The sequence below is a fragment of the Lathyrus oleraceus genome, chromosome 6 (assembly GCF_024323335.1).
Source record: "Lathyrus oleraceus cultivar Zhongwan6 chromosome 6, CAAS_Psat_ZW6_1.0, whole genome shotgun sequence".
In the NCBI taxonomy this organism is placed as follows: Eukaryota; Viridiplantae; Streptophyta; class Magnoliopsida; order Fabales; family Fabaceae; genus Lathyrus; species Lathyrus oleraceus.
Window position 1 is genome coordinate 364704205 of NC_066584.1, and position 10604 is coordinate 364714808.

A 10604-nucleotide genomic window follows, 5' to 3' on the forward strand; every position below is an offset into this window, starting at 1 on the left:
GCAAAAATACAAAATATAAAGCAATACAATATGCAATAAACATAAAAGCTAAAAGCAGGAAAACATGAAAATCAACACCCAAGAAAACAAGAAAACAAACAAAATTAGGCTTGACTCCTTCTAGCAACTAGGAAACAGCTGTCTCCAGCAGAGTCGCCACCTGAAGTATGCCCACCGAACGCATCGCACACTCGAAGGTACAACAGAGTCGCCACCATTTTTTTTATCCCAAAAGAGGGAAGGGAAAATATTAATAAAACCCAAGGGAAAATAGAGAAACAGGTAAGGAAGTCAGTTATGCAAGGGGAAGGTATTAGCACCCCTCACATCCATGGTACTCCATGGGAACCATTTTGAATGCTCTTTCTTGGATGGGTGTTACTATCTTCGTGTACCTTCAAAATAGGAAAAGGGTTAGAAAAAGAATGATCGAGGAAGAATGTGGCCCTCATGCCTACATATTCTCATGGTGCAATGAGAAAGTCAGAGCTTCGTAGTTCATGGAACCAGGGAAAGGAAAAAGGGGAGAGGAAAGAAGGGTGGAGAAAGGTGCTCGCCAAGGATTCATATCCTCGTGCCTATATATCCTTACAGTGAAATAAGGAAGTCATAGCTACGTAGTTCAGAGAATAAAGATCGAGAAAATAGATGATTAGGGGAGGTGTTTAAACCAGAAAGGAAGGAAACTTATCAAAGCCGAAGACTCACATGACAAGGGTTTTACTAAAGCACTAGTTCTAACATGGCAAGGAAGAAAAACAGGAACTTGTCAAAACCTGGGACTCACATAGCAAGGGTCTTGCCAAAGCACTGGATCTAACATGGTAAGGAAGAAAAGCAGGAACTTGTCAAAGCCTTAGACTCACATGACAAGGGTCTTACCAAAGCATTGGGTCTAACATGGTTATGAGGAAAAGCCGGAATTTATCAAAGCCTAAGACTCACATGACAAGGGTCTTACCAAAGCACTGGGTCTAACATGGTAAGGGATAAAAGTAGGAACTTGTCAAAGCCCTAGACTCACATGACAAGGGTCTTACCAAAGCACTGGGTCTAACAATGTAAGGAATGATGTTTAAACCAATAAAGGGGAATAACCATGAAGGAGTAAATCCAAAAGAAAGTGGGAATAACCATGAAGGTGTCAACCCAAAAGGAAAGGGGAACAACCATGAAGGTGTCAACCCAAAAAGAAAGTGATTGCAATGGTGTTTAAACCAAAAGGAGAGATAAAGGGATCCACAAGGCTAGTTGTAGAGTTGTTAGTGAATTGACTGGAATTACACTAAAATCTATAAACAAAGACAAATACTCCGAGAAATTGGGTCATTCGTCCCGTACCCATATATATTCTAGACAATTATAGGGAAAACCCCCTTTCATCATTCTCTATTGCTTAAGGCTCATGTCATGCCAATCTAGTTAATGGCTGAGAAGTTGTTGAGCCAGATTCCCAAGGATGCCTGTGGGGATGAGTCAGATGACTGAGATCTACTGATGAAAGTTGTAGTCCATTGAGGGCCTTGAACTTGTTGGGAGGTGAAAGCTCCAAAGTGACAGAGGCAAGTCCCATCAAGTGACCAAGGGATAATATAACAGATGAAAGGATCTAGCTGATCAAATGGGAATTTGATTAGGCCAAATTAATGGAGTAGGATGGGTGAACAAACAAAGATGCATGATCATACAAAACTAGCCTAACGTCTCATTGTTAGGTAACCCAAGAGAAAGCCATGTGTGTGAAAAGTGTATTGTCCTATGTCTCGTTGTTAGGTAGCCCAAGAGAAAGGCATATGTATGAAAATGTATGCTAAGCCTAAGCAGATGAATGCAATAAGCAAGAGGCATAAAGCAAAACACAAGCTAAGAAGTTCAACATGAGCAAACGCAAGCTAAGAAGTTCAACATGAGCAAACGCAAGCCAAAACGTCCACAAGGTCCATGGGTCCAAGGTCACTCCAACTCAAGAAAAAGGCATAAATCCCAAGTCAAATTCCAAAGTCCAAATAGATCTTCAACACTCCAAGTCAAGTATAGGGTTAAGATTAAGTCCAAATTGCTTTATCATGTTTTGGTTCATTAAGATTAACAAGCAAATCAAACAAACAAGATAAGAAGCAACATATGAATAAGGCAAGATGAATAAAGTGTGAAGTGCTATGATGATTAATGGACATGGAATTAAAGTGCGTTAAGTAAATGGAATAAATTTAAATGACATAAACTAAATGACATGAATTAAAAGGAAATAATGTAAAGAGCACAAACTAATGTTAGAAGTTAGTGATCAATTAATTATGCCGGGACAATTTAGAGCTTTGTTAAGCAATCGTAAGTAGGCTTATGTAGAAGCCATACCTAGTTGAGGTTGGTCAGTAACATTATATGTGTCAGACATGTTATACAATTAGCACAAAGTTAACCTCCTACAACAGGTAACACACTGATTTAAAGAAGAGAAGAGATGAAGATAGAAATAATGAAGAGGAGAGTCAAGGCAATCACATAGGGATCATTCCATCCGCAAATCAAAATACTCAAAATCTGGCGCATCGAGGGATAACCAATCGTTGATGCAAAATATTGAATATGATTCATGATCATCTACCAATAGTTTTGGATCAAAGAAGGCTGAATAAACCTCAAGTGCATCTATCAATGATTTGAGATGTGGAGGAATTCATCAACCAAGCAATCAACTCAATTCAAAACATCAAGTGAATATCAAAAAGAAATAAAAAATGATTAAACATGATTTAATAATGATTAATAAAATAAAATAAAAGAGAAAATGTCAAAGACGGGTCAAAACACAAGATAAAAGTACAACAGAAATGGAGAAGGTCAAAAAAATTATAAACGACTTGACCTTAAAAGTTGGGATGAAAAATGTTTTGAAATGATTAAAATAAAAATATTAAAAGAAAATTAAATGAAAAATAAGAGAAAATATGAATTAAATGAAAAAAGAGTTTTAAAAAATATGAAAAAATTATATGTGGTAGATAATATTTTTATGAAATTATGAAAAAAAGTTGGACTAAAAAATAATAAAGGATCTAATTAAAATGATTTTTGAAAGAAAAAGGAATTAAATAAAATAAAAATAAGAAAATAAACATTTGAATGTAACAGATAGGTTATGTGGCACACACTGATTGGATGGAGGATTCAAATTTGGCTCCATAACGCGTGCAAACTTCATCTTCAACCTCTGTGAAGTTTTGCAACTTCATGAACTTGAAGTTTTAAGCTCAAACAGACATCGTGCAAGCTTCCACTTCACTCATCATTCATGTCCCCCTGCATCAGAGAAATTGATTTGCTCTAAGCAGGGAGAATTTGCTTAAACTCGTGAAGAACCCTAGTTCTTCAAAGTTAAATTAAATGACCAAATCAAAAGATAAATCAAAGGTAGATGAGGGCTTTCAATCAGTGGAACCACACAAAGAGAATGGTAACTTGCTTGAAGTGTAATTTTACTCGTAATTACCTTGTCTAAATCGAAGCTCGAAGTCAACAATGGTGGAACTGGAAGCAATGTTGCAGGAGGATTCAGACCACAAAAATGCTTCAGACAACTTCAGATGATGCCGATGAAGGATTATGGGCAAAGAATTGGGAGCAAAAAGACTTGAATTGAAAAAGAGGGTGACTGGTTTTTAGGTACTTTTGAGTTTCAGTGAGGTAGAGATTTCTTGGCTATTGAATCTTGGAAATTAAGGCAAATCACTACCCTATTTATAGGAAATGAAGTAGGATCATGGTTCCTGTGAAATTTGATCTCAAACGTGTGAATCCATTCAAGAATTTTCAGATCCAAACCGTGTGAAAAACTCGTGATTTTGGCGCTTTGTAAGTCATTTTATGTTATGGTCAGATGCGTTTGGTCATGGGAAACAAGTTTGCACACGTGAGAAGTGGTCTCAAGTTGGTTTTGGCATGTTTCCGCATTATAGGCCACGGTGCAAAATAGAGTTTAAGTTACCATGTTCATGCTTAGGCCAATTCCAATCTACTCGTGCGTTTTCCAATTTTCTTTGAACCAAATGATCAATTCATGGATTAGAACATGATACAAAAAGAATAAAATCCAAAGCAGATTTGAGGTGAAAGTTATATGCTTGGGAAGTTGAGGTCGTGAATTGATTTTTAGGTCGGGCATTTGGTCAAGTAGCTTGAGGCATGTTTTGTCATTTTGAGGTCCTAAGTTGATGACACCATAACTTTTGATTCCCTCGTGAATTTTGAGCAAAACATGGTCCAAATGATCTTTGAAATAAGATTAACAATATGAAAAAAGAATGGGATAAAAATAATGTATGAGCTGAAAATGGCAAGGGTGGAAAATAGTGGTCATGACAAGGTTTTGGCCCATTTTCGTAACTAGGTCTTTTGCACAAATGACGTCCTTAATGATTGAATCGGTGTTTTACCCTTGAATCAAAGTTGTATAGGATCCCAAAAGGCACATTTGAATTAAAAAATCTTGGCAATTGGATAAAAGTTGAAGGAGTTACGGATTTTGGACCAAAGGCATGGCATACTTGCAAATTAGGTCAACCACACTTGTGCCCTTTTGTGCAAACTTGATATTTTGTTGCGTTTTAAACCATAATGATGATGGAATAAACATCCCTTGATGAAAAATTTATTAGGGCTTGAGTTATATTGAAGATAGCTTGAAGATTAGGTGATATGGCATGAAAATAAACACATGAACCACCTTTGAATCACATGGAGCAAATTTGCATTTCCCTTGACCAAAAGATCTTTTTCTTTCCTTGATTTGAAGCATGATCACCCACATGAGTAACAAGAAAAAACAAGTACTATCTCTCAATGAAGTTATGGTTAGTTGATAAGCAAAATAAGATGACACCCTAATGTTAAGATACAAGACACAATGTGACCATGCTTGTGATTCCATGACCAAATGCAATGGTCGTGCATGATATGATTCGATGTATACAAATGAGCTATGTAAAAAGAGGAAAAAGGGAGGGTAAATTTTGGCGTATGACACACACATGATTTGATGTGTATAAACTAGGTGTAACTTTTGGTGCTTGAGCCTTGAATTAGTTTTGTGTGTTACTCCATGAGAAGTTCAGATGATAACGCCACCCAGGATTGTTAGTGTTGTTGTAGTGGTTGTTGTACTTATTGTTGCCCACGTAGTTCATAGAAATTGGATTGCCTGAGAAATCTTCAAATAAATGATCTCCCCCACAATAAACACATGAAACCTCTAATGTGTCAGTTATAACTTTTGTAGGCTCGGATGCTAGAACTTCAGGACTCGTCATCATATTCTTCATCATTTGGTGAATCTGAGCCACTTGAGCATTAAGGGTCATAGTCGTAGCGACTTCATGGACACCGACTGGCTTCTTTTGAGTGGAGACAACAACAACTCTTGTAACTGGTCATTGGTAGGTATTTGTTGTAATGCTTTCAATCAACTTGTAGCCTTTTTAATAGGATTTGGATAACAAAGCTCCAACATAGGATGTATCTAGCATGTTTCTTGAGGATTAAACCAATCCATTATTGAATGTTTCTAGTTGAATACATATTGGTATCCCATGACGAGGAAATTTCCTTTACAACTCCTTGAATCTTTCCTAAGCATCAAACAAAGACTCATCACCTCCTTGTCTAAATGAGGTAATATAATTTTTAATATTGGAATTCTTTATAGGAGGAAAGTACTTAGATAAAAAAAATCAACTAAGGCATTCCATGTGGCTATGGAATTGGGCTCTAGAGAATTTAACCAACTCTTGGCTCTATCCCTTAGAAAGTATGGAAACAACATGAGTTTAAAAGCTTCAGCAATAATTCCAGGTATTTTGAAGTTGCTGGCTACTTCGAAGAATTTTCTCAAGTGCAAATGTGAATATTTATTGGCAGCTTTTGAATATTGGTCTATTTCTTGTAACATTTGGAACATCATAGGCTTGACTTTGAATTGTACCACTGTGATCTATGGTCGCATAATCCATGTATTCATCGCTTGGGATCAAACACAACATAATCTCTTATGTTTCTTGACCTATCATTGGCAATGCCAATAATGTCATTATATGCCATGACTCTTTCCTCTTCAAATGGTTCCTCTTCAAAGTATCCTTCAAAGTTACAAAAGACAAGAGCATGTTGACGCCTTCATGGTAAGTGATCAGTAGCTTGAAATCTCCTTAGTAATTTGAGTGTTCTTTCTAGCTCAGGATCTCGTATATATAATGGAGTCAGCAACCCGCGCATGCAGCAGTTAAGCACTTGTAGCTTCACTAGGCTACAAAAAATGTCAGAAGCTCAAATGCTATTTTCACAAAAGGAAATATGTTTTATACAAAATAAAAAAAATTTATTGACACACTCCCTGGAAACGACACCAAAAACTTGTTAAGTGAAAACTATATAACGCGAAAGTATACACGACCCACAAAAGCAAGTGCTAAAAAGTAAGAACATTGTTCCCACAGGGAGTGTAATAACTTATATTGATTTTCAAAACTATCATTTATGAATGAGCATGTGCAAAAATAACAATAATTTATGGATGTTATACGTTCAATTTTTAAGTAAACAATAATAGAACTAAGTTTGGTTTAAATAAGTGAAATCAATAATGGAGAATATGTTGGATAATGATCCATTAAAATAACATATCTATTGTGTGTATATGATGTGATATGTCGTGTCAGATGAGGTCGGAATGTGATCTTATGGTGTATTTCTACAACATCAGAAGCACATGCAAGAAATCAATGAGACAAATTCCTAAACTTACGTTTAACTTTAATGCATGTCTGGTTTCTTTTCAAATTTCTAATATGATTGTAGAACTTTATGTCTAAAGTAGTTATTCTAGTGAATATGTCTATTCTATATATTATTTTCAATCATATTTATCATGAGTTTCACTTGTTCATGAATTCCTCACATCAACAAGCTTTTATCTTGTTTTTAAAGATAATTTGTCAAAGAATCAGATTTATCACAGTAAAGCACATGATAAAATTAGTCACTTATATCACATAAAATAATACAAGAGATTAATTCATATTAACTTCACAATGTTCAATATAAATAAGTTTAGCTCATGATGAGCTTAATACATAAATCGACACTAGTTCCTAAGTTAAACATTCTTAAACACATAATAAAAAAGAAATGAAAATCTAATAGTAACTTCTTCATCTTTTTACAATTTTCAATCAGCGAGAGACATGTTTTGTCACGCTAGATACTGATGTCTTATACTTGAGAAGAAGAGAAGAAAAATTCTCCAAACTTGATTCAACTTACTTTCACACCAATTTCTCTCAATTGTTTTGTCTGTCTGTCTGAACCTCCATTCATATCTTCCAAAGGATCCTTTTATAGAAAACACCATCTAAGGTTTCGCGAGGTATTGGATCATGGGCTTCTTAATTATCTATCACTTTTTGGCCCATGAGAATCAACATATTTCTTCCATTATTTATTATTCGTACCAATACCATGAGAGGTACGTAACTCATGTAGTGGACAAAACGTCTGGTAGCAGACCTGCTTTGTAGATGGGACAAGTCGCACACTGCAATAGTTATACTCTTTTACGGTCTTTTGTTTTCTAGCACTTTGATCTTCCTTCTTCCACACCAATCTCCTTCTATATTTTCCATCCTCTTGATGTTTTCCATTGCATTCAACATCTTCTGACTCTAAAGTCTACTAAACAAGAAATGCATTTCTGCTGCGACAGAACTCGTTACCATAATAACTCATACACATATAAAAAGACATAAAATTCACAAGACAAGACACCTAATGATCTATGTACTAATCTAGCTAAAAATAGCAAAACTCAATCCGATACTCAAATTAAAATCAAATAAAGCCGTAAAAATTTAAATGTTAAGAATTTAAATATCTAATAACATATGAGTTATCAATAGTCATGTGATTAAATGAGATATTGAGATATTAAGATGCTAATAATTATATTTTTGATTAACTATTAATCAATAATTATTCTTGCACCTAAAATTTGTATAATCTGTTATGTTTGTAATTATCTCTTTCTCTCTCTCTCTGGTGATAACAGTGCTACTCATATGTCTATGTTTTCCCCCATTGTTTAGTTGATCAGTTATATCCATTTATGCTGTATTTTATAAACTAAAATATGAAAATCATGATATAAGTCTTGAGATTTTATTTAGAAAACGGTGAATAAGCACGTGATGTGTTTGTGCTAACAATAGTATAATCATGTTTTGTTTGAGCCATGACAAAACAAATACGTAAATGGTTTTTGATTCTTTGTATGATCAATGTATTATAGAAAACAGATTTTCTAAAAATCTGCTTCAAGAAATCTGGGAATATCAATAGAGGCATGAAGTTAGAGCAACTGGCCAATTATCAGCTATTGATGGGTTCACTTGTTATTATATTGAAAGAAAAAACAATTATAGTCCATGAATGTATGTATAATTTATTTTTCAACATTAATAAAGAAAATCAAAATTCTTAATCAATTAATAACTTATTAAACTACACTAATTAAACTAAAATAAGATCTAGAAATTTAAGAATTTTTTTTCATGATCCACCAGTAACACTACCATTAAAGATTTCAATGGTATCACCTTGAGAAACATTGTGCCATCGAAAAGACTTATCATCCTCCATAACATTTTGTTTATAAATGAAAAAGTAACCTTCTGGTGGAAGATGAAATTGAAGTCTTTGACACAATTTATGAAGCTCTTTTTTCAATTCTCCAACGTTATCAGAAGCATTCATTTCAACAGCTACTTTCTTTATACCACTTTTAGGCAAAACCATTACCTTCAACTTCTTTGATGCTCCACCTCCACCACCAACAATAGCAGGTGCTGCCGGTATGTGTGGCTTAAAACTCACTTCAACTTCGCTCTTCTCCGAAAGATAGCAATCACGTAAGAACTGATTATCATGCAATTCAGTTCCACTTGAATGCAACATGATATTGATAACTGGGACATCATTTTGATCAATGTCGTGAATTTTTTGTTTGAGCTTTAAAACGGTATCGTGTTTGTCAATTTCAACATGAAAGTGAGATTTGGACGAAGGAGTTTTAACGTTGAGGTGAAATTTGGTATCCTGATCTATTTGTAATTTCCGATGATCAGAATCTGCGGTGGTGGTCACCATAAGATGAATACGTGAGTTTTGAAAAATCGCGCACTTCCAAATATCACCGTCGTCTTGAAGAATTTGGCCATTAAAAATTAGATTTTGTCTGGAGATTGGAATTCTGTGATACTTTTGGATTTTTTCTTTAATTTCCAAAATAGTGTCGAAAAAACCTACTTCAATGGAGAATGATCTTCCTCTTTGCACTTCAAAAATTACATCCATTTTATGTAACTACAGCTCTTTTCAATGATAGTAAGTGAGAATATTTTTGTGAGAGAGGAGGGTGCTATTATATGCAGGAGTGAGAATTTAAGGAATGAAATCAGCCTAATTCAATGAATGTAATATGCTCTAACACGTGTAAAATAAGCTTTATGAATTTACCACTTTTTAACATAAATATAGGAATCAAATTCAAGGTCAAATTAAATGGAGTGAAATAAGCCTTGACTGAGCACATTAAACAACTCGTTACCAAAAGAATAGAAAATATTGTTACATGGAAGAGGAAATCAAGCATGAGCTAACTAATTTTTTTTATATTCTATAACTTAAAATAAATAATTCAAAAACATATAACATTTCTATCTATTTCAAAAGTTAACGATAAAATTCGGGAAAAAAATTGAGATAATATTTTGGATATCAAATCTCTTTAATTATAATATGAAAAAATATATATATATATATATTTCAGATCGTTGTTACCAATTGATTGTCGCAATCAAAATGAGGATGAATATGTTGATATCATCTCGTGCAAAAATTCTTGTGTTACAAAAGCAGGCTTAGAGAATTCTGCTCATGCTTCCTTCGGTGATCGTGAAATTACTTTCCATCTATACTTTCACCATTTGAGCTGCCAATACATAATTATAGTAAAGAAAATATTGGAAAAAAAATGTAGTTAGAGTCTCTAAAAATAACACCGCACAATCTTTGAAAATAGCAATCTTTAAGAGCATATTTGTGAGTTTTTGGAAGAGAGTGCTTTTATCTATTTTTAATATATATTCAATGATATAATAAACACAATAATTATGCAAATAAGTATGTTCAATACAACGTTTATAGTAAATAAATGTTTTAGGGAATAAAAATTCTCTTTCTAAAATGATCGGATGAGAAGAGGCGCAATATAATCACAAAGTCCAAAAGATAAATATATTTGTAGTAAAAATGATGTAAGGGAAAATGTCTAGAATATGGGGAACAAGTGTAGACCAATCCTAAAAATCCGTTGGTCCAAATAGGAAATCGAAGTAGGCCCATCAAATAATTAAACTATTTATATTCTGTCACATGTCAGTTTGAAAGGTTCTAATTGAATGTAAGGGATGAGGATTTTTCAAAGTCATGATAAAATCCCTATAAAAATGACAAAAAAAAGTCAAAGCAAGATACACAAAAAATTTCTTAAAATT

At 34.0% G+C, this 10604-nt stretch overlaps 1 protein-coding gene and 1 non-coding gene across 2 annotated transcripts; one reads left to right on the top strand and one right to left on the bottom strand.

Moving 5' to 3' along the window:
• The first annotated feature begins 5583 nt into the window (after positions 1-5583).
• LOC127098925 (small nucleolar RNA R71) lies at positions 5584-5690 on the top strand. Its single transcript, XR_007793609.1, has one exon. It is a non-coding gene; the product is annotated as a small nucleolar RNA R71 (small nucleolar RNA).
• A 2908-nt stretch (positions 5691-8598) lies between these two features.
• Positions 8599-9402, bottom strand: LOC127097496 (ubiquitin domain-containing protein 7SL RNA1-like). Its single transcript, XM_051035993.1, has one exon. The coding sequence runs from the start codon at positions 9400-9402 to the stop codon at positions 8599-8601; it is 804 nt and encodes a 267-aa protein (XP_050891950.1).
• Between the last annotated feature and the right edge of the window lie 1202 nt (positions 9403-10604).

Bases quoted from the DNA above. Each gene is read 5' to 3' on its own strand.
- LOC127097496 (XM_051035993.1), bottom strand. From the start codon at position 9,402: ATGGATGTAATTTTTGAAGTGCAAAGAGGAAGATCATTCTCCATTGAA.